Here is a 25,479-nt window from a genome sequence, read left to right as displayed (position 1 = left end):
TTTCGAGTCTCATACTAAAGGGTTTGAATAGTTATGTAAATAATGTATTTCTGTTTTGTTTTTGTAACCTGTTTTCACTTTATCATTATGAGATATTGTGTGTAGATTGATGGGGAACATTTTTTATTGAATCATTTTTAGAATAAGGCTATAACGTAACAAAATGTGGAAAAAGTCAAGCGGGTCTGAATACTTTCCCGAATGCTCTGTAGGCCTACTGCAGGTCTGATTGCTAATGCCGCACCAGTCTGTGTAGAGTACGGGCTTATGAAAGGGTTGAATACAAAGTGTTGACAGTGCTCAGTAAGAACTTAAACATGAACTCACTCATAAAAACAGCAGCTCTTTGCTGTATTCATTGACAGTCTCACTCTAGTAAAGGTTTTAAACGTTTTGAAACTTCACAGTATCAACTTTGCTGTAGCTTTCTTTTATGCCTGTTACGTTATTGCAGACACGTTAATCTGAGCCGTCCGATTGGCCAGTGGTAGACCTATAGTGACCTTGATTTGTCCTCCAGGCCCATCAGGAAGACAGAGTTTGACCCTTCAGATACATGAAATGATTCAAAACGCAACAGTTTGAATCGGGTGCACTTACCTCCAACAGCCTTATCGTTGGGTTTTTACAAAAATGTTTGGCGATCGACTAGGAATGCCTTGGATTGCACTCGACCGGTTGGTGACCACTATTCTAGTGAAGTTCAATATTGTGTTTCTCGCTGTGGCCTGATATTTCTCCTGTGCGGCAGTCCCAGGAGAGTTGCGCGGCAGTTGCATGTAACTATTTGTTACATGCCGTATGCTTTGTCGACTTTACCGAACAAAGGTTGCTTTTCCGGTTTTGTGATGAAACAAAGGTGTGGTTGAATTCATTCTTCCTCTGTGTCTTATTATTGTCTCGGCCTTAGGGTATATATCACAGTCGCGAGGCATACGAATTAACAGTATTTATAGAGCAAACAACGCAATTATCACAACACATGTATGCCTTGTTTTTTGGGCTTCCCCAGTGATTTTAACCACGCGCCACTACTGGTTGTTTCAGAACACTAAACGGACAGAACATTCAAACGTACGAATGTAATGTTTCAATGCAATGCATCTCAATAGGTCAGTAGTGCTTGTACACAATGTAGAAACCTGATATTCCACCAATGACTTTGTAATTTCAATGACAGGTTTTGTATGAACATTTCAGGTTTTCATAATAAACAAATGTCATTACAGGATTGCATATTCGTTTCCATGGCACAAAATGTGCTTCAAAAGTAGCTAGAATTCATATAGGCCCAATATGGGCTGTATCTCAATCAATTTAGATTTAGTTGTGCTCCTATCTTTAAGTTGGGAGCACCAGTGTTACCAATGAAATGTTTTAATTTACAGCTTTTGTTGAGTCACCTTTATGTGATGCTGAGGTACATTAGTGCCCATTTGACTTCAGTAAGACGTAGTCCTACTGTACTGTAACTCAACATTGACTTCAGTAAGACGTAGTTCAACTGTACTTCAACTCAAGGACAATATTCATGAGGTAACAACAGCATCAAGTCTATTCCTTGAGAGAGAGCACATGAATCACATGTCTAGTCTCTCTATTCCTTGAGAGAGAGCACATGAATCACATGTCTAGTCTCTCTATTCCTTGAGAGAGAGCACATGAATCACATGTCTAGTCTCTCTATTCCTTGAGAGAGAGCACATGAAGCACATGTCAAGTCTCTCTTTCTTGAGAGAGAGCACATGAATCACATGTCTAGTCTCTCTATTCCTTGAGAGAGAGCACATGAAGCACATGTCAAGTCTCTCTTTCTTGAGAGAGAGCACACGAAGCACATGTCTAGTCTCTCTATTCCTTGAGAGAGAGCACAGCAAGCACATGTCTAGTCTCTCTATTCCTTGGGAGAGAGCACAGAAAGCACATGTCAAGTCTCTATTCCTTGAGAGAGAGCACAGAAAGCACATGGCTAGTCTCTATATTCCTTGAGAGAGAGCACAGAAAGCACATGTCTTGTCTCTCTATTCCTTGAGAGAGAGCACAGAAAGCACATGTCTCTCTATTCCTTGAGAGAGAGCACAGAAAGCACAAGTCTAGTCTCTCTATTCCTTGAGAGAGAACACATGTCAAGTCTCTATTCCTTGAGAGAGAACAGAAAGCACATGTCTAGTCTCTCTATTCCTTGAGAGAGAGCACAGAAAGCACATGGCTAGTCTCTATATTCCTTGAGAGAGAGCACAGAAAGCACATGTCTTGTCTCTCTATTCCTTGAGAGAGAGCACAGAAAGCACATGTCTCTCTATTCCTTGAGAGAGAGCACAGAAAGCACATGTCTAGTCTCTCTATTCCTTGAGAGAGAGCACATGTCAAGTCTCTATTCCTTGAGAGAGAACAGAAAGCACATGTCTAGTCTCTCTATTCCTTGAGAGAGAGCACAGAAAGCACATGTCTAGTCTCTCTATTCCTTGAGAGAGAGCACAGAAAGCACATGTCTAGTCTCTCTATTCCTTGAGAGAGAGAACATGAAGCACATGTCTAGTCTCTCTATTCCTTGAGAGAGAGCACAGAAAGCACATGTCTAGTCTCGCTATTCCTTTAGAGAGAGCGCACAGAAAGCACATGTCTAGTCTCGCTATTCCTTTAGAGAGAGCGCATGAAGCACATGTCTAGTCTCTCTATTCCTTGAGAGAGAGCACAGAAAGCACATGTCTAGTCTCTCTATTCCTTGAGAGAGAGCAGATGTAGCACATGTCTAGTCTCTCTATTCCTTGAGAGAGAGCACAGAAAGCACATGTCTAGTCTCTCTATCCCTTGAGAGAGAGCACACAAAGCACATGTCTAGTCTCTCTATTCCTTGAGAGAGAGCACAGAAAGCACATGTCTAGTCTCTCTATTCCTTGAGAGAGAGCACAGAAAGCACATGTCTAGTCTCTCTATTCCTTGAGAGAGAGAACATGTAGCACATATCAAGTCTCTATTCCTTGAGAGAGAGCACAGAAAGCACATGTCTAGTCCCTCTATTCCTTGAGAGAGAGCACAGAGAGCACATGTCTAGTCTCTCTATTCCTTGAGAGAGAGAACATGAAGCACATGTCTAGTCTCTCTATTCCTTGAGAGAGAGAACATGAAGCACATGTCTAGTCTCTCTATTCCTTGAGAGAGAGCACAGAAAGCACATGTCTAGTCTCTCTATTCCTTGAGAGAGAGAACATGAAGCACATGTCTAGTCTCTCTATTCCTTGAGAGAGAGAACATGAAGCACATGTCTAGTCTCTCTATTCCTTGAGAGAGAGCACAGAAAGCACATGTCTGTTCTCTCTATTCCGTGAGAGAGAGCACAGAAAGCACATGTCTAGTCTCTCTATTCCTTGAGAGAGAGCACAGAGAGCACATGTCTAGTCTCTCTATTCCTTGAGAGAGAGCACAGAAAGCACATGTCTAGTCTCTCTATTCCTTGAGAGAGAGCACAGAGAGCACATGTCTAGTCTCTCTATTCCTTGAGAGAGAGCACAGAAAGCACATGTCTAGTCTCTCTATTCCTTGAGAGAGAGCACAGAAAGCACATGTCTAGTCTCTCTATTCCTTGAGAGAGAGAACATGAAGCACATGTCTAGTCTCTCTATTCCTTGAGAGAGAGAACATGAAGCACATGTCTAGTCTCTCTATTCCTTGAGAGAGAGCACAGAAAGCACATGTCAAGTCTCTATTCCTTGAGAGAGAGCACATGTAAATGCTGCACTAAAGAAATACCAACAGCAGTGGAGGAAAGCTTCACTCAATCCTTTCATACATCTATTTCATGCCATTAAATCCTTGGCTCATGCATTTGACTATCTCAGAACTAAGAAAGTTGGCCCTGTTTTAAGACTGGTGGTGGTGAATTAGCTTATTTCATCCAGACTTGACAAATATATTTGCCTGACAGACCTGGGAGCCTGATGACATAGGGGCGGGCTTATAGGACAGATTAAAGCATACATAAACTGTACGCGCTTCCCAAATGAAACCCTATGCCTTTCATAGTGCACTATTTTTTTTACCAAGGCACCATTCGGTACGCAACCTGTGCCTGGAATATATAATGTATCATGGAAGCGTGTAAGTTCCACACTGATAAAAGAGACTTTGGAAGCTTCTTATCCCCTTTAAATGGACACGGAAAGAAAAGACAGTACCTCCGCCTTCGGTGCTTCAAAGAGTCATGCAGGTCTTAAGCAGGTAGAGGGGTGGGGTAAGTCTGAGGTCTGGGCTTATTGAAACTCTGAAGAGCTTGGAACCATGGAGGCTGGCTCATCCTATTCTAAACATTATTTCTGCATAAGTGTAATATATGTATTACCTCCCACTGTTTTCAAGGTGCTAGTTCGTACTATCCGGATTTCTCTGATTACAATGACGAAGAATTATATCGTGGCAGTAGGGTTTTACCACCTTGATAATATAAATACACTATATATACAAAAGTATGGGGACACCCCTTCAAATGAGTAGATTCAGCTATTTCAGCCACAGATACGCTCATAACATCGAGCACACAGCCATGCAATCTCCATAGACAAACATTGGTAGTAGAATGGCCTTACTGAAAAGCTCAGTGACTTTCAACGTGGCACCGTCATAGGATGCAACTTTTCCAACAAGTCAGTTTGTCAAATGTCTGTCCTGCTAGAGTTTCTCTGATCAACTGTATGTGCTGTTATTGTGAAGTGGAAACGTATAGGTGCAACAACGGCTCAGCCGGTCATAGAATGGGACCGCCGAGTGCTGAAGCGTGTAGAGCGTAAAATATTGTCTGTCCTCAGATGCAACACTGCCGAGTTCCAAACTGCCTCTGGAAGCAACGTCAGCACAAAAATTGTTATTCGGGAGTTTTATGAAATGGGTTTCCATGGCCGAGAAGTCGCACACTAGCCTCAGATCACCATGCACAATGCCAAGCGTTGGCTGAAGTGTTGTAAAGCTGGCCGCCATTGGACTCTGGAGCAGTGGAAACATGTTCTCTGGAGTGATGAACCACGCCTTACCATCTGGCAGTCTGACGGACAAATCTGGGTTTGGAGGATACCAGGTGAAGGCTATCTTCCCGAATGCATAGTGCCAAGTTTGGTGGAGGAGGAATAATGGTCTGGGGCTGTTTTTCATGGTTTGGGCTAGGCCCCTTAGTTACAGTTTGAAGCCCGTTTCCTGTTTCAATATGACAATGTCCCTGTGCACATAGCCAGGTCCGTACAGAAAATGGTTTGTCGAGATTGGTGAGGAAGAACTTGACTGGCCTGCACAGAGCCATGACCTCAACGCCATCCAAAAACTTTTCGATGAATTGGAACTCTGACAGTCTTAATCGCCCAACATCAGTGCCCGACCTCATTAATGCTCTTGTGGATGAATGGAAGCAAGTCCCTTCAGCAATGTTCCAATGTCTAATGGAAAGACTTCCCAGAAGAGTGGAGGCTGTTATAGCAGCAGACGAGGGACCAACTCCATATTAATACCCATGGTTTTGGATTGAGATGTTCAAAGAGCATGTGTCCACATGCTTTTGGCCATGTAGTGTATATATGTTTTCTTCGGAAATGAACAATCATTTATTTTAATTTTGTGTTCTCAGAAATGGTTGTTCCAGGAAAGGTATTCAAAGGCATGTACAGTAGGACCAAATTGAGACAAATTACTGAAATGCCCCAATTATAAACTACTCATGTGCAGTATGACTACATTTCCTGGAACAATCTTTTTTTGAGAACACTCAAAAATCATGTATTGTTCATTTCCGAAGAACACAGAAACTGCTTGCTTTGGATATATTTAGATGATCAAGGGAGTAAAACTAAACCATGATCAGTTGACACCAGTATATAAACACAAAACCTCAAGGAAAATATCCAGGAAAGTAGTACAGAGTAAATGATACAACAGTAACACCTTTCCAGTTTATTCAAAAACACAGATATGACATTTATTGGAATGAATGTGAGGTGAGTCTAAAATAAAATGTCTGAAAACACATTCATCATAAAAATTCAAATCCCAGAATGCTCAAGAGGGATATTTGTGGACCAAGACAAACTCAAACGGTGAAGAACAAAGCAGAGACACGACCTCCCGGGAAGAAGTCTCTTAAACATGTATTTAACTATTTTCTCCCTCCATCTCTCCCTCTCCTCCCGGTGCCCCCAAAAATGTAATGTGTCAGGATGATGACACGATGTCCAGAAGATACGCTCAAAGTCTTCCAAACCTATTAGTGTGAATGGCAAGGTCTTCTTGTCTGAGTTTCTTCTCTCTCTGTTCTCTCTTCTCTCTCTCTCCCCACCCCTCCCTCCCTCCTTCCCATATGTATAACTAACTTTCATTCTCGTGATCAAAGAGTACCAGCGTTCGACACGGCGCTCCCCCAAGGATTTGCTGTTGCGCAGCCTCTAAAAGGAGACGTCCGCTAATACATTAATTATTCTCTCAAGCAAATAGCTCTTTATGAAGAAGTTATTACTGATTTAGACTTCAATGCCAAGGAGTAGGAGAGGTCTGGGGAAGTGGGGGGTTGAGTTGAGAGTTGGGATAGAGAGTGAGGGTGTTGTTAGTTTATAAAATAAGCAATCCTTCGATGACCAGCGACTGCAATATTCCTGTTATTCCCTCTGGTTTTCCTTTCTTGCCGGGAGACCCATTTAACAGATGCTTCAATGCTTCTAACTTTCAGGAATGTTTGGTGATCGATGCATTCATTCTGGTTGTTGTTTGTTTTTCTACCTGTAAAACTGAAAGAATGTAGACGTTTCCTCTGCAGCTATAGATGCTCGCTAACAGCCCTTCCCTTTTGCACCATGCTAAGCTTGGCTAGCCAGTAGCAGCCTAGCGGGATTGTGAATCTGTCCTGAGGAGGGTATTTATCATTTGGCTACGCTAACGGTACGTTCCTTGCATCACCCATCACTTACCTTACAGCCACTGAGGGTATATATCATCCTGCACCAGCCATAGTGATACAGTAAATGGATATTGTGACAGGTCGGCAGTTGGGGTCATTAAGGAAATTCACATTCACAACAGATACCTCATTTAACTTTCCAATTGATTTTACGCTGACACCCATTCAACATGCACAGCAAATGTTCATGGTATGGGCTTCCGAGTCATTGAGGCTAAACATTCATTCGGCGGTATCACAGAGCGTTGTTTGGCCTTTGTAATACATTCATTACACACAGGGGCATCCCAGATAATAAAGACCTTGATTGGAATGCTACTTTCCTCTAAATTGCTTTGACTAAAAAGCCTCTGCTTAATTCAACGCCGACCGACATGAGGCATTTGAGTTAACGCAATGACTGACAGCCCTCATAGAGCCAACTACAACAGATAAGAGAATTCATTAGCCAAGTTTTTTTTCTACTCTTGACGAGGCCGATGAAAATCATTTTATTTGGGCGCAGGAAGTCCATATATGTGCAGCTGCCATATTTGGAGATGGGGTGAAATGCAGTCAACCAGCTCTGTGTGTGTGATCCTGACTCGGAGCAGAGAGGAGGATCTCTGTATTAACAAGTTAGCAAAGCCTGGGCAGGTGGATGTTGACCTAACAGTCTTAGTCGTTAAATTAATTGACTGAATAAGACCAATAAAGCCAGACTAATGGGTGTGGGGTTACAAGAATGAGCATCCTCACATAATCTTAGTGATCAAATTAGGATGGTCAGAGTGTGTGTGTGCGTGTCGTTGTGTGTGCGTATGCATACAAGCATGTTTGTGTGTGTGTGTGTGTGTGTCCGTCTTTTCAGGGCCATTGGCTCGATCTCAAAAGCATGCGAATGCCCTGACACTGAGAGTATGAAGAGTCATCGTGATGATAATGGTACTGGTAATATGATGCCTCTCCTCCCACTACACTTTCCCTGTTACTGCTGCGTCCTCCTCGACAGCTGCTACAGTAATCCTCTAACACACACACTTGGTTTATCCAATATATATTTGCATAGACACTGGCTCTCAGTGATCAAGTCACTGATATTCACACAGCAGGCATTATTCAACCTAAACTGGTCACAGGATTTCAATTTATTCAGGATAACCCTTCAATAAAGAAAAATATAGTATTGTGTCTTAAAGACTACCAAGTTAGTGTATTTGTACCTCATAAGTTCCTGACACAATTTCATTAGAAGCTGGCACGTACAGCAACAGATGGCTGATAAACACTCAGGCAGCCCAAGGTTCTGTTGTGCTACAGTGATCATGTTTGTCAAATCTACAACATCTATTTGCGCGCGCGCGTGTGTGTGTGTGTGTGTGTGTGTGTGTGTGTGTGTGTGTGTGTGTGTGTGTGTGTGTGTGTGTGTGTGTGTGTGTGTGTGTGTGTGTGTGTGTGTGTGTGTGTGTGTGTGTGTGTGTGTGTGTGTGTGAAATCAGTGGTGCAACAGAAAAGGAACAATTAAAACAGCTCTGTTCCAATATCCACACTAGCATATACCACTTGGTATGAAGCAATGTATTGGACATGCATTCTATTTACGGACAAGCAAACAGTCTCTGGACTGGGCAAACGCATGTATAGGAGCAGAAGCTGATAGGGGGGAGCAGTAAATAAGTCACGAATTATTGGATTGAATTGAAGAAGAACCTGAAAGGAAAATGTCTTCTGGCCCATGCTCAGTGCAGGGGATGTTCAGAAAATGGCTCTGAAATTCTCCAGCCAGGTGTGGAGGTCAGAGCGCTCAGAAGTCCACAACACAGGGCAGAGAACAGAGAGAAGGCCTCAGTATCACTGCAAAAAAATGTACACACACACACACACACACACACACACACGCAATCCCTCTTGTGCCGGTAGCAGCAGTGCCTATTACCATTTAGAACCATGGAGAGTGACAAAGTGTCGAAGTCAGCCATTTTGGGGATGGATGACACCATTTTGGTAACTGTGGCTGTAGTAATACAGTAGTCACCCCCTAAAAAGGGACTTAGTGGCTATCTACATGAAGCAACTTCTTTATTTGCATTTTCTACAGCAAGATGATATCACTTAATGCTTCGTGCTTCGTTATCATTATGAGCTAGCTTGCTAATTATCTTTTGGATAGTGAGGATTAAGAATAAACAGCAGCTTTATGTGATAGACGCTGTAGTTTTTTGTTTTACTCTCCTTACTCAGACCACTCCCAGGCAGTCCGAGCAAATGTTTTTGCTTAAGAAATTGTTCTTTGTTTAGAAGCTTTTTTTGTTTCTTTTTGACCATTTTAATTGAAAACAATCACAGTAAGGTACTTAATTGATACCTAGAAATGATTTGAAATGGAGATAAAAACGGCTGCGATGTTCCAATTAACACAGAGTTTTAAGTTAGGGTTTATTCCTCTCTAAACACAATTACCCTGTCTCTCGCTATCTCATATCATATCTCTCTCATATCTCTCTCTCTCCCTCTCTACCTTGCTCTCTCCCTCTCCTCCTCTCTCTCTCTCAATTAATTTCAATTCAATTTTCAATTCAATTTAAGGTTTTTATTTGCATGGGAAATGTATGTTAATATTGCCAAAGCAAGTGGAGTAGATAATATACAAAAGTGAAATAAACTATAAAAATGAACAGGAAACATTACACTCATGTACAAATGGTTAAAGTACAAAAGGGAACATAAATAAGCATAAATATGGGTTGTATTTACAATGGTGTTTGTTTTTCACTGGTTGACATTTTCTTGTGGCAACAGGTCACAAATCTTGCTGCTGTGATGGCACACAGTGGTATTTCAACCATTAGATATGGGGGTTTATCAAAATTGGGTTTGTTTTCCAAATCTTTGTGGGTCTGTGTAATCTGAGGTAAATATGTGTCTAATATGGTCATACATTTGGTAGGAGGTTAGGAAGTGCAGCTCAGTTTCCACCTTATTTTGTGGGAAGTGTGCACATAGCCTGTCTTCTCTTGAGAGCCAGGTCTGCCTACGGAGGCCTTTCTTAATAGCAAGGCTATGCTCACTGAGTTTGTACATAGTCAAAGCTTTCCTTAAGGTTGGGTCAGTCACAGTGGTCGGGTATTCTGCCACTATGTACAGAGCCATTTTCTGTACTGTTTAGGGCCAAATAGCATTCTAGTTTGCTCAGTTGTTTTTGTTGTTAATTCTTTCCAACATGTCAAGTAATTATCTTTTTGTTTTCTCATCATTTGGTTGGGTCTAATTGTGTTGTTGTCCTGGGGCTCTGTGGGGTGTGTTTGTGTTTGTGAACAGAGCCCCAGGACCAGCTTGCTTAAGGGACTCTTCTCCAGGTTCATCTCTCTGTAGGTGATGGCTTTGTTATGGAAGGTTTGGGAATCGCTTACTTTTAGGTGATTGTAGAGTTTAACGGCTCTTTTCTGGGTTTTGATCATTAGCCGGTATCGGCCTAATTATGCTCTCCATGCATGCATTATTTGGTGTTCTACGTTATACACGGGGGATATTTTTGCAGAATTCTGCATGCAGCGTCTTAATTTGGTGTTTGTCCCATTTTGTGAATTGTTGGTTGTTGAGCAGACCCCAGACCTAACAACCATAAAGGGCAATGGGTTCTATAACTGATTCAAGTATTTTTAGCCATATCCTAATTGGTATGTCGAATTTTATGTTCCTTTTGATGGCATAGAATGCCCTTCTTGCCTTGTCTCTCAGATCGTTCACAGCTTTGTGGAAGTTACCTGTGGCGCTGATGTTTAGGCCAAGGTATGTGTAGTTTTTTGTGTGCTCTAGGGCAACGGTGTCTTTGTATTTGTGGTCCTGGCGACTGGACCTTTTTTGGAACACCATTATTTTGGTTTTACTGAGATTTACAGTCAGGGCCCAGGTCTTGCAGAATCTGTGCAGAAGATCTAGGTGCTGCTGTAGGCCCTCCTTGGTTTGTGAAAGAAGCAACATATCATCAGCAAACAGACATTTGACTTCAGATTCTAGTAGGGTGAGTCCGGGTGCTGCAGTCTTTTCTAGTGCCCTCCCCAATTCGTTGATATATAGGTTGAAGAGGGTAGGGCTTAAGCTGCATCTCTGTCTCACCCCATGGCCCTGTGGGAAGAAATGTGTGTTTTTTTGCCAATTTTAACCACGAACTTGTTGTTTGTGTACACGTGTGATTCGTATGTTTTTCCCCCAGCACCACTTTCCATCAATTTGTATAGCAGACCCTCATGCCAAATTGAGTTGAAGGCATTTTTAAAATCAACAAAGCATGAGAAGACTTTGCCTTTGTTTTGGTTTGTTTGTTTGTCAATTAGGGTGTGCAGGGTGAATACGTGGTCTGTTGTATGATAATTTGGTAAAAAGCCCATTTGACATTTTCTCTGTACATTGTTTTCACTGAGGAAATGTACAGGTCTGCTGTTAATGATCATGCAGAGGATTTTCCCAAGGTTGCTGTTGACACCTAGCCCACGGTAGTTATTGGTGTCAAATTTGTCTCCACTCTTGTGGATTGGGATGATCAGTCCTTGGTTCAAATATTGGGGAAGATGTTAGAGTTTTAGTATAGCCAATTGGAATTTGTTGTCTGTATATTTGATCATTTCTTAGAGGATACCATCAACACCACATGCCTTGTTGTGTGGAGGGTTTTTATTTTGTCCTGTAGTTCATTCAAGGTAATTGGAGAATCCAATGTGTTCTGGTAGTCTTTAATAGTTTATTCTAAGATTTGTATTTGATTATGTATATGTTTTTGCTGTTTGTTCTTTGTTATAGAGTCAAACAGATTGGTGAAGTGGTTTACCCATACATCTCCATTTTGGATAGATACTTCTTTGTGTTATTGTTTTAGTGTTTTCCAGTTTTTCCATACGTGGTTAGCGTCCATGGATTCTTCAATGATTTCTGACGTGCTGTTCCTTCTTTTTTTGCGTAGTGTATTTCTGTATTGTTTTAGTGATTCACCATAGTGAGGGCGTAGACTCAGGTTTTCCCGGGTCTCTATGTTTTTAGTTGGACAGGTTTCTCAATTTCTTTCTTAGATTTTTTCATTCTTCATCAAACCATTTGTCGTTGTTAATTTTCTTTGGTTTTCTATTTGAGATTCTATTTTTCTATTTGATAGGGAAGCTGAGAGGTCAAATATACTGTTAACATTTTCTACTGCCAAGTTTACACCTTCACTATTACAGTGGAACGTTTTGTCCAGGAAGGTGTCTCTCTCTCTGTCACTCTCCTTCTCTTTCTCTACCCCCCACCCGCTCTCTCTCGCTCGCTCTCTCTCTCTCTCTCTCTCTCTCTCTCTCTCTCTCTCTCTCTCTCTCTCTCTCTCTCTCTCTCTCTCTCTCTCTCTCTCTCTCTCTCTCTCTCTCTCTCACTTTCTGTCTCTCTCACTTTCTCTCACTTTCTGTCTCTCTCACTTTCTCTGTCTCACTCTCTCTCTCTCTCTCTCTTCTCTGTCTCTCTCTTTCTCTTTGCCTTTCTGTCTCTCTCTCTCTCTCTCACTTTCTCTCACTTTCTGTCTCTCTCACTTTCTCTGTCTCACTCTCTCCATTATTCCTTCTCTGTTTCTCTTTGTCTTTGCCTTTGCCTTTTTCTCCTCCTTCTCTTTCTCCACCCCCTGCTCCTCTCTCTCTCTCTCTCTCTCTCTCTCTCTCTCTCTCCCTCTCCCTCTCCCTCTCGCTCTCGCTCTCTCTATCTCTCTCTCTCTCTCTCTCTCTCAATTCAATTCAAGGGTTTTATTGGCATGGGAAACATGTGTTAACATTGCCAAAGCAAGTGAGGTAGATAATATATAAAGTGAAATAAACAATAAAAATGAACAGTAAACATTACACATACAGAAGTTTCAAAACAATAAAGACATTACAAATGTCATATATATATATACAGTGTTTTAACAATGTACCAATGGTTAATGGTTCTCTCTCTTTCTCTCCCCGTCTCTCTCTCTTTGTCTCTCTCACGTTTTCTCTCCATCTCTCTATCTCTGTCTCTCTCCCTCTCCATTATTCCTTCTCAATATGTCTCCCTTTATCTTTGCCTGTGTGACTTTTTCTCCTCGTGGTCTTTCTCCACCCCCCCCCCCCTCTCTCTTTCTCTCCATCTCGCTCTCTCTCTCTCTCTCCGTCTCTCTCTCTCTCTCTCCGTCTCTCTCTCTCTCGCTCACTCTCTCCGTCTCTCTATCTCTTTCTCACTCTTTCTCTTCCTCTCCATTATTCCTTCTCTATATGTCTCTATCTTTGCCTGTGTGACTTTTTCTCCCCCTTTTTTCTCAACCCCCCGCCCCCTCACTCTCTGTCTCCACTCCCCGCCCCCCCACTCTCTGTCTCTTCATCATTGTCATCTCACAAGGAGACAGTAACAGTGGGGGCTCTTGTCCTTGGACTTGGAAGCCAAGGCCCCAGATTTGACAGGCATGAATAGCTACTTGTTCCTTCCACACAATCTCCGTAATACCTGAGTCTTAGGCGGGGAGGGGATGTTTGTCTGTCAACGCTCATTATATCAGACCACAGAGGAGGTCAAGGGACGCAAGAAGGCACTCACACACACTTGCAAGCAGACATGCACAAACACACACTTGCAAATCCACAAATGTCTGAACAGTCACATACATGCATGCACATTTACACATGCACCCAGTCACACACACTCACACATATTCCAGGAAGAGGTATGTCATGCCTGAGCCACATGCCTGGGGTGAGAGAACCTTTGTGGGCTCCAAAGCTTGTGTGGTAGTGTCTTCTTCCTCCCTTTCTCTCCCCTGGTGTCAGAACAGCCTTGTGCAACAGGAGATACCCCCCACTGTGTTCTGTTTCCCCCTCACTCTCCTTCCCTTCCCTGACACCTTGGTGACATTTTCGCCAGTGAAGAGGGCAGAGTGATATCTCTCTCCTTTCTCTTCTCTCTCTCTCTCCTGCATTGGGAGACTGGTTCACTGCAGTGCCACACACACCATCTTTGGTGGGGAACAGACTCACGATACACTCCACACTGTGTACATGCAATATGCACTCTTAGGTCATCGACATTAGTCCGGCATAAAAACAAGACAATGCAGAAGCAATAAGAGTCTCAAGACAAGACACTGTATGTAGTTACCTTCTATAGTAGAACATGTGTCCTCATGCCTGTGTGTCCCTCTACAGGAAGCAGTGAAGGACAACCACAAGAAGAGGGAGATGGAGGAGAAGATCAAGAGAGCCCGACTGGCCAAGGAGAAAGCGGAGCGCGAGAAGCAGGAGCGCCAGCAGAAGAAGAAGCAGCTGATTGACATGAACAAAGGTACACCACTTCTCCTGTCACTTTTAGAGAGAGAGAGACGGAGAGAGATTGAGAGTGTGTTCGAGAGAGACTGTGTGGGGGGAGGGGGCTGTGTGTCTGGGTGTGTGTGTGTTTGAGAGAGAGTATATGTGCGCAAGTGTGTGTGTGTTGAGGGGTGTGGAGCATGTGTGAGGGTTGAAGCACTGAACTGTACCTCACATTGAGTCTAACTGCAGGGGGTGGGAGATGCATCTTTATCACTGAGAAGAAATCACATGCTTCGCATGTGTTTTATCCTGTCTCTCTCCTGTCTCTAATAGCGAACAACAGTGTGGTATAGAATCCATATTCATATGTTTTGTTCAATATTCATATATGTATTATTGTTATCGTTGTTATGATGATTGCTAATAATAGTAGTTAGAGTAGTAGGCTAATGTACTAATACTACAGTATTCGTCATTGTAGTACAGAAAATTATATAATCAGAAAGCTACGTAAAAAAAATGTTTGTGTATTTGAACCAAGGTATAAGTAGTACTATTTGTAGTTATAGTCATCACCCTAGTAGTAGCAGTAGAAATAGTCACAGTTACATCAAAGCCTGGCAGTTCCTGTGTGAATCCCTATTATGTCATTGTGTTCGTCACTGTGGTGGCTGTTGGGTGTAGCTGAGCTCTGTCAGGTGACGAGCAGAGAGCTGGCCGCCTGCCGCCAGTGTCATGGTGATGTAGGGATCTCAGGCCTACTGGCTTTGTAGAGCAGACAGTTGATAGGACTGGCACATCATACAGAATCACACATACATTCAGGAGGAGGACCTTTTTTTCACCACACTATTCACATGCTATTAAAACATTTAACAACCCTGGATGGCTAACATGGACTTAACATTTTTATTCAGACTTTTTCAAACATAGAAATGGAAGGGAAATGAGAGGATAATCATTTTGAAATGTTCACAACTGTAAAACTTCAAGTGAGACATTTATTATAGTTACAGCAAGTTTAAGAGAGATTTGTTGGAAGTTATTTCCCCCAACTTCCTGGTTTCGATTTGGATTTTGATTATTTTCTCTCTCCGACTCTGTCCCAGCCGGGTTGTTTATAGCTTATCGTTTTGACCGACTGCCTTTTTATCTTTCTCATAAACAGTGTAATGGTGGTGAAAACGCTATTGATTATTTCAGACGGGACAGTTATTCAGACATGGCAAATAGCAATAGAGATCTCTGTGCCCTATTACTGAAATGACATTGAGACAGGCAGAATGTTGTGCCTAGAGGCCTTGGGGGGCTGGGAACCAGTCAGCGTGGTCTTTTTTGTTATATTCTGACAAACACACTGGGATTTTTTACAATCCACCAGCTTCAAATGTCACAGCTAGCCAAGGACCTTTCTGTAGCTCTGCTGTGTTCAGCAATGTGACAAGCCGCTCCAAGTCACTCTCCATCACACACTGCTGCTCTAACTCTCTGCCAGATAATTGATGCATGCAACTTTTTCAAGCAGAGAACTCTTTGAAAGCTTCATTTTTAATAATCCAGAATGGCTGTCTTCTGAAGATGCCTGGGAAGCCTATCCCTCTCAATTTTTTTTTCTCTCTCTCTCTCTCTCTCTCTCTCTCGCTCTCTCTCTCTCTACTGTCTCTCTCTCTCTCGCTCTTTACTGTCTCTCTACTCTCTCTCTCGCGCTCTCTCTCATTCCCGTTCTCTCTGCCTCTGTCTGTTTCTCTCTGTTTCTCTCTTTCTCTCTTCCTCCCAGCTCTGTCCCTCCCCATCCCCCTCTCCCTTACCCTCTCTTTATGTGTCTAAGCAGATGGAGGAAAGTAGGTGTGATATTAAATATTTCTGCCGGAGTAGATTTGGATCTCTGTTTCAGTCGGAAGACACCATAATATGTTGGGGGATGAATAAAACATGACAAGGACACGGACTGGTAGCCTGGAGCCTAAGAGATAGCATGGATATTCTGCCATCCTCGTCACCCGACTCCTGGTCTCTCCCGACTTTGTGTCTGATCATCCAGAAGTAGGAATTCTGAGCCTTTCAAGTTTCAAGGACGATGATACCTACAAGCTTTATATCATTGGCAGTTGGTGGTTCTGAAATCAATAAGCCAATACGATTTAATCAAAGTCGACTCGTCCCCCTTAGAAATGTTCTCTCGTCATATTTTGTACCCTGACTAGGTAATTTTTGAGAAAGTACAAGAAGGGGAATGACAGTTGGATGATTTTTTACCCTGTGTAAATGGGACTATGAACAGCAAACTCAGCTTGATGGGGGGTTAAAGGGCAGGGTTTCTCTGTCTTTTGACTCTTGTGAGTAGATTTTGCTTCGACTCAGTTTCTCTCTTTAGCTCTCTGTTCAGAACACAGATGTCGGTCTATCCAGTATTTTTCCATTGTATTCTTCATAATTGTTTCTACCCTGCTGGCTAGTATCAGCCTTCCTCTCCTACAGATGACAGCCTTGGGTGTGAGAGGCTCCTCGGCTAGCCTTGCTATCCACACTCATCACCGGCAGGCTTCATTGACGGCACTGTTGAAAAATTCTATGTGTACTTCAACAGTTTGCTGGAGTTAGTGAGTTGGATGCCTTACATCCATATTTTATGGCCCGGCATCAAACATGTTTTAATAAAAAGTTGGGGAAGATAAGGCAGTGTATGGTTTCTGAGGCAGATAATATTTTATTCTTCAAAACCATTTACCAATCATATCCAACCATTTTCAGCATTAATGTTGCATGGGTGGGCCGGTTATAGAGCTAGAATATATCTCTACTTTTGATATAACACATTTTCTTGGACATGTATTTAATTCCAAATAATACTTTGTGATAATACATTTACACTTTCAACACCTTTATTGCAGGCAGCTGGCACGAACATATGGCCATTATTTTCCTGGAATGACATACATGTAAATGAAGCTTTTCAATTTATATTTTCTATGGATTTATGCTTTCATTCATTCTAAAATGTGATGGATCATACCATGGTGTTTAATGTCATTTCAAGGGGCTATTTTGGTAAAGAGATAGATTTAATTCATTTTGCAAATTATGAACTAATCCTCTTCACATGCAAATGATTAACAATGAAATGCATATTTAATGACAATTTAATAAATTTAGCTTTAAGAGTATGGTGGTAGGGTGGGGGAAGAGGCTGATCGACAAATGCTTTTAGGAAATGGCACACGAGTGAAACTTGAGAATATGCCCTTCTGTGAGTTCAGTCAGCGAGTACTTCCTGGAACGCCCGTGATTGATGCGCGAGACAAGAGTCGGGCTAAATCTGTTTTCATTGTGAAGTATTAGAAATACTAATATGGGAAATTGCTTATGAAATCATTACGTGCTTCTCTCCATTTGTTTTAATTTGCCCTAAGTGGATTCCCATATTCTCTTGGACTAACCAGATGTTCACCATTCAACCCAAATTGCTTTACCCCGGCTGCAAGTGAACGGGTGAGCCAACGCTGCTGTAAAATAGAGCCTAGATCTGCCGTAATCCTTCTGTCTCTAATAGGAAAAGATGTTTCATCCCAGCAGGGTATTTATTAGGCCGGCAGATATGAAACAATGTCACAGAGAGTGTTCAGACACAGCCTGTAGAGCGAGAAGGAGGAGGGAGAAAGAGAGAGAGGGGGGTAGGAAGAGAGAAGGGTGGAGGGAGAGAGGAAGAGAGGGAGAGGGAAGAGAGGGAGGAAAGTAGGGGGGAGGGAGGGGGAGAAAGAAAGCGAGAGAGAGAAAGAGAGAGAAGGGGGCCACGGAAATGACTGGATTGGACATGCTAATGGGGAAAACACACAGGTCTGTTGAAGTTAAAACACTTTATTTAGAAGTTGAATATCATTGATGTTTTAACCATCAGAAGGAGTAGGGGAGTGGAAAAGTGGGCATTGGTGACACCTGTGCCCGGCTGGCATCAGACAGGGTCAGTATCCTGGTCTCAGCCAGTGTCCGTGCCCACATGTGGATGTGTGTCCCCAGTCAAATCCACTTAGGTCTGAATGGGGCCTGGAAGCACATATTACTCTGGTTTGAGCACAATGTGACATGGCATAGGGGACACATTGGAACAATTCAACAAGTTAAGAAGTCATTTGAACATGTTTCGTAATAACAAAGCAGATATCTGCTAGTAAATACAAAGCCTAGTCAGATTAATTTACATTTCACATAAATCACAACACACTTTATTTAAAAAGGATTAAAAGAATGACCACCGTAATTTGATATGTTCATTCTCCTGTTTGGTCTGGATGTTAGCTTACATTATATAGTATTATGACATACAGCACCTTCAGAAAATATTCATACCCCTTGACTTATTTCACATTTGATGTCTTACAGCCTGAATTGAAATGGATTACGTTTAATTTTTTTCTCACACATCTACCTACACACAATACCTCATAATGACAGTGTTTTTTTAAATGTTTGTACAATTATTGAAAATTAAATACTGATATCTAATTTAAATAGAGTACCAGTCAAACGTTTGGACACACATTCAAGGTTTTTTAAAAATATATATATTTTCTACATTATAGAATAATAGTGAAAACATCACAATTAAGGCAGCCCCCCGCACCTCTCTAATTCAGAGGGGTTGGGTTAAATGCGGAAGACACATTTCAGTTGAATACATTCAGTTGGACAACTGACTAGATATCCCTCTTTGCCTCTCCTTTCCTCCTCCATGCTTCATGGTGGGAACTACACACGCAGAGATAATCCGTTCACCTAATATGCGTCTCACAAAGACATGGCGGTTGGAACCAAAAATCTCAAATTTGGACTCATCAGACCAAAGGACAGATTTCCACCGGTCTAATGTCCATGTGTTTCTTAGCCCATGAAGTCTCTTCTTATTATTGGTGTCCTCTTCTAGTGGTTTCTTTGCAGCAATTTAACCACGATTCACGCAGTCTCCTCTGAACAGTTGATGTTTAGATGTCTGTTACTTGAACTCTGTGAAGCATTCATTTGGGCTGCAATCTGAGGTGCAGTTAATTGCTGATTTCTGAAGCTGGTAACTCTAATGAACTTATTCTCTGGAACAGAGGTAACTCTGGGTCTTCCTTTCCTGTGGCGGTCCTCATGAGAGCCAGTTTCATCATACCGCTTGATGGTTTTTGCGACTGCACTTGAAGGAACTTTCAAAGTTCTTGAAATGTTCCATATTGACTGACCTTCATGTCTTAAAGTAATGATGGACTGTCGTTTCTCTTTGTTTATTTGAGCTGTTCTTGCCATAATATGGATTTAGCCCTGTTTGGTAAAATACCATCTTCTGCATACCACCCCTACCTTCCATATGTGTTATTTCATAGTGTTGATATCTTCACTATTATTCTGCAATGTAGAAAATAGTAAAAATAAAGAAAAACCCTGGAATGACGAGGTGTGTCCAAACATTTGACTGGTACTGTCAGTATTCACACCCCTGAGTCAATGCATGTTAGAATCACCTTGGGCAGTGATTACTACAACTGTGAATCGTTCTGGGTAAGCCTCTGAGAGCTTTGCATGCCTGAATTGTGCAATATTAATTCTTCAAGCTCTGTCAAGTTGGTTGTTGATCATTGCTAGACAGCCATTTTCAAGTATTGCCATAGATTTTCAAGACACTTTAAGTTCAAACTGTAACTAGGCCAGGATCATTCAATGTCGTCTTGGTAAGCAACTCTAGTGTATATTTGAAAATATGAAGAGTGGTACTCAGTGATATGTTGTTTTGGATTTGCCCCTTGAAATAGTATTTTGTATTCAGGACATAAAGTACATTTCTTTGTCAGTTTTTTTGCAGTTTTACTTTAGTGCCTTATTGCAAACAGTATGGATGTTTTGGAATATTTTTCTGCACAGGTTTCCTTCTTTTCATTCTGTCATTTAGGTGAGTATTGTGGCGTAACTACAATGTTGTTGATCCATCCTCAGTTTTCTCCTATCACAGCTATTAAACTCTGTAACTGTTTTAAAGTCACCATTGGCCTCATGGGGAAATCCCTGAGGGGTTTAGTTTCTCTCGCAACTGAATTAGGAAGGATGCCTGTATCGTTGTAGTGACTCGGTGTATTGATACACCATCCAAAGTGTAATTAATAACTTCACCATGCTCAAAAGGATATTCAATGTCTGTTTTAAAAAATATATATATTTATTATCTACCAATACGTGCCCTTCTTTGAGAGGTATTTGTGGTTGAATACTTAATGACTCAAGACATTTCAGGTTTTCATTTGTTAGTAATTTGTAAAAAATATTTAAAAAAATCTAGTAACATAATTCCGCTTTGACATTATGGTGTATTGTGTGGAGGCGAGTGAAACAACATCTCAATTTAATCCATTTTAAATTCAGGCTGTAACATAACAAAATGTGGAAAAAGTCAAGGGGTGTGAATACTTTCTGAAGGCACTGTACATGTAATATGCACTGAGAATGGGAATAGAACACTTTATTGTTGGTTAAATAGATAAACATCTTGAAGACATATGAAGTGAATTATGGAACCTAAGACATACAGTGGCTTGCAAAAGTAATCACACCCTTAGCATTTTTCCTATTTTGTTTCCTTACAGCGTGGAATTAAAGGTTTTTTAGGGGTTTGTATCATTTGATTTACACAACATGCCTACCACTTTGAAGATGCAAAATATGTTTTATTGTGAAACAAACAAGAAATAAGAAAGAAAAACAGAAAACTTGAGCGTGCATAACTATTCATCCCCCCCCCAAGCCACTGGGGTTTTTGACCATTCTTCAAGGCAAAACTTCTCCAGCTCCTTCAAGTTGGATGGATTCCGCTGGTGTACAGGAATCTTTAAGTCATACCACATATTCTCAATTGGATTGAGGTCTGGGCTTTGACTAGGCCATTCCAAGACATTTAAATGTTTCCCCTTAAACCACTTGCGTGTTGCTTTAGCAGTATGCTTAGGGTCATTGTCCTACTGGAAGGTGAACCTCCGTCCCAGTCTCAAATCTCTTTGAAGACTGAAACAGGTTTCCCTCAAGAATTTCCCTGTATTTTGCACCAGCCATCATTCCTTAAATTCTGACCAATTTCCCAGTCCCTGCCTATGAAAAACATCCTGACAGCATGATGCTGCTGACAGCATGCTTCCCTGTTGGGATGGTGTTCTCATGGTGATGAGAGATGTTGGGTTTGCGCCAGACATAGCGTTTTCCTTGATAGCCAAAAAGCTCAATTTTAGTCTCATCTGACCAGAGTACCTTCCATATGTTTGGGGAGACCCCACTCCCACAAGCCTTTTGGCGAAAGCAAACGTGTTTGCTTTTTTTTTTTCTTAAGCAATGTATTTTTTCTGGCCACTCTTCCGTAAAGCCCAGCTCTGTGGACAGATTCTCCAATCTCCGCTGTGGAGCTTTGCAGCTCCTTCAGGGTTATCTTTGGTCTTTGTTGCCTTTCTGATCAATGCCCTTCTTGCCTGATCTGTGAGTTTTGGTGGGTGGCCCTCTCTTGGCAGGTTTGTTGTGGTGCCATATTCTTACATTTTTTAAATAATGGATTTAATGGTGCTCCGTGGGATGTTCAAAGTTTCTGATATTTTTTTAGAACCCAACCCTGATCTGTACTTCTGCACAACTTTGTCCCTGACCTGTTTGGAGAGCTCCTTGGGCTTCATGGTGCCTCTTGCTTAGTGGTGTTGCAGACTCTGGGGTCTTTCAGAACAGGTGTAAACATACTAAGATCATGTGACAGATCGTGTGACACTTAGATTGCACACAGGTGACTTTATTTAACTTATTATGTGACTTATTATATCTTGCTTCATAGCAAAGGGGGTGAATACATATGCACGCACCACTTTTCTTGCTTTTCTTTTTTTTCTCACTTCACCAATTTGGATTATTATGTACATTACATGAAATCCAAATAAAAATCTATTTAAATTACAGGTTGTAATGCAACGAAATAGGAAAAACTCCAAGGGGATGAATACTTTTGCAAGGCAATGTATTCTGGACTGAAAATCTTTTCGGTTACAACTTGCAACAATAACAATGGCTGTATGTTGTGTCATGTATTACAATGACCCACTTATGTCTAGCTGCCTAGCTACTTAACTACCAAGCGAGCTGCTTGGCTACCTAGCACACAGTATTTGCTCAGCAGTTCTTTTGTTGTGTGATCATACTTAATTTAAAAATAGATATTTATATAGCTCTACAGGGAATTAAGAGGACGAAAACAAACCACAGTTTTCAAACAAAACCAATAGTTCCCAAGCTATTCCAGCCATTTATAAAATACTCCAATAGTTGGAGGCTCACAGATTATTTTTTCCTAATTCACGTTTACCTGCAAGTGAGCATTCCTCACAGTGCAAATTAAAAACCACTCATCCAGTCCAATCCATTTTTGCAACAGCTTGCAGGCACTGGCAGAATTCAGTTTCATTCAATTCTATTCTCTGGGGAAATGTCATCAACAATTGAGAGGGAGGCTTTGGCTTTTGGCTGAGGTGGTTTAGGCTATTCACTGTTATCAATGTTTACTGTGTACCAGCTCAAGTGATGTTGAATCGAACCTCTCTCTTGTTCAATTCAGAGTTCAAAATAAGATGAACAACTGCTCACCTTGACATAACAGCACACCATTTCTTTGAAATGATTCTGGGTATATTAGTAAATGCAAGGCAGCAATCTTCCTAATCTCTCTAAGCGGCATGGACACCGTGTTTACATATAGTCAGAGACTAAGTAAGACGGGATGTTTTCAGTCTTTTCACCGGTTGTATAATGAGACGATTGTGTCATTTGCTATTCATTTGTTATTTTATTATTACAAGGCACTGTTCAAGATTGACTGAGTGCAACCATTTCAAAAAGCATCACTTTTGCTGAAGATAGCCCATCTAGTAAGCTTGCTCAGTTCATTGGCCCTATTAGATTAAGGAAGAGGATGCCTCCGTAGCTCTGTAGAGAGAGAACAACTGTGAATGTTGACAACGATGGACACTAACGTCTATTTATGCATTCTCGCTTTCTGCTTTTCAGCTTGAAGAGACTGCATGTCTCCAAGAAAGATAAGTCGGTGTCTTGCTTTTCACATGAAGTATATGTTACAGCAAAAAGGTACAATAGACCACCGGTATTACAATAGAACCACCAGTGGCTTTGATATACATTTGTATACATTTCTACTTATGCTGATTATTCACATGTTACTTACTATACAGTAGCATACCTCATCCACGTCGTTCTCAATCTCTCTACCTAGCTAACAGATTCAGGCTTGTGTCGTCTTGAATGCTGATTGTGCATATGTGCCAATCTCCATTAGCAGCGCGTGCCATGCTCGGGGGAGCCGGAGATGTTTTTGCTGTTGCCAGGGCCGACAGTAACACAAGAGTGACAGAGCGGTGTGAGGAGGAAGTGGATTGATGGTGGTGTGTGACAGTGACAGCTAGCGCGCGTTAGGGCTAGAGAGAGCATACCTGTATGTTAATTCGATGTGTTCATTCTCCTGTGTGGTCTGTATGTTAGCTTATATAGTATTATGACATGCATATAATATGCACTGAGAATGGGAATAGATCACTTTATCGTTGGTTAAAGAGATAAACTGTACATCATTTTGAAAACATTTGAGGTGAATTATGAAACCTAAAGACATATTCCCAGCTGGAAAGCTTTCTGGTTACAACTTGCTACCTTAACAATGGCTGTACGTTGTGTCCTGTATTACATTGACCAACTACATCAACAGGACTACAGTGGAGAAGGTGGAAAGCTTAAAGTTCCTCGGTGTACACATCACTGATGCTCTGAAATGGTCCACCCACACAGAAAATGTATTGAAGAAGGCACAACAGCGCCTCTTCAACCTCAGGTGGCTGAAGAAATGTGGCTTGGCCCCTAAAACCCTCACAAACTTTTACAGATGCACAATTGAGAGCATCCTGTTGGGCTCTACCACAGCCTGTACGGCAACTGCACCACCCGCAACCGCAGGGCTCTCCAGAGGGTGGTGCGGTCTGCCCAATGCATCACCGGGGGCAAACTGCCTGCCCTCCAGGACACCTCCAGCACCCGATGTCACAGGAAGGCCAAAAAGATAATCAAGGACATCAACCACCCGAGCCAGGTCCAGTTCACCCCGCTATCATCCAGAAGGCGAGGTCAGTACAGGTGGATCAAAGTTGGGACCGAGAGACTGTAAAACAGCTTCTATCTTAAGGCCATCAGACTGTTAAATAGCCATCACTAGCTGGCTTCCACCCGGTTACACAACCCTGCACCTTAGAGGCTGCTGCCCTATATACACTGCTCAAAAGAATAAAGGGAACACTAAAATAACATATCCTAGATCTGAATGAATGAAATATTCTTATTAAATACTTTTTTCTTCACATAGTTGAATGTGCTGACAACAAAATCACACAAAAATGATCAATGGAAATCAAATTTATCAACCCATGGAGGTCTGGATTTGGAGTCACACTCAAAATTAAAGTGGAAGACCACACTACAGGCTGATCCAGCTTTGATGTAATGTCCTTAAAACAAGTCAAAATGAGGCTCAGTAGTGTGTGTGGCCTCCACGTGCCTGTATGACCTCCCTACAACGCCTGGGCATGCTCCATATGAGGTGACGGATGGTCTCCTGAGGGATCTCCTCCCAGACCTGCACTAAAGCATCCACCAACTCCTGGACAGTCTGTGGTGCAATGGAGCGAGACATGATGTCCCAGATGTGCTCAATTGGATTCAGGTCTGGGGAACGTGCGGGCAAGTCCATAGCATCAATGCCTTCCTCTTGCAGGAACTGTTGACACACTCCAGCCACATGATGTCTAGCATTGTCTTGCATTAGGAGGAACCCAGGGTCAACCGTACCAGCATATGGTCTCACAAGGGGTCTGAGGATCTCATCTCGGTACCTAATGGCAGTCAGGCTACCTCTGGCGAGCACATGGAGGGCTGTGCGGCCCCCCAAAGAAATGCCACCCCACACCATGACTGACCCACCGCCAAACCGGTCATGCTGGAGGATGTTGCAGGCAGCAGAACGTTCTCCACGGGTCTCCAGACTATCACGTCTGTCACATGTGCTCAGTGTGAACCTGCTTTCATCTGTGAAGAGCACAGGGCAAATTTGCCAATCTTGGTGTTCTCTGGCAAATGCCAAACGTCCTGCACGGTGTAAGCACGGTGTAAGCAACCCCCACCTGTGGACGTCGGGCCCTCATACCACCCTCATGGAGTCTGTTTCTGACCGTTTGAGCAGACACATGC

General features: G+C 42.1%; 1 protein-coding gene across 8 annotated transcripts in view; it reads left to right on the top strand.

The window, feature by feature from the left end:
* Positions 1–25,479, top strand: part of diaph2 (diaphanous-related formin 2) — a 749,871-nt gene that overhangs the window by 633,924 nt on the left and 90,468 nt on the right. For all 8 annotated transcript variants that reach the window (XM_052512438.1, XM_052512437.1, XM_052512441.1 and 5 more), the window contains one exon: positions 14,083–14,218. In XM_052512438.1, coding sequence (XP_052368398.1) covers positions 14,083–14,218 — 136 coding nt within the window. The remainder of the gene's footprint in view (positions 1–14,082; positions 14,219–25,479) is intronic.

This window comes from Oncorhynchus keta, chromosome 4, assembly GCF_023373465.1.
Source record: "Oncorhynchus keta strain PuntledgeMale-10-30-2019 chromosome 4, Oket_V2, whole genome shotgun sequence".
Lineage (NCBI taxonomy): Eukaryota > Metazoa > Chordata > Actinopteri > Salmoniformes > Salmonidae > Oncorhynchus > Oncorhynchus keta.
This window is presented reverse-complemented; position numbering and strand designations above follow the sequence as displayed.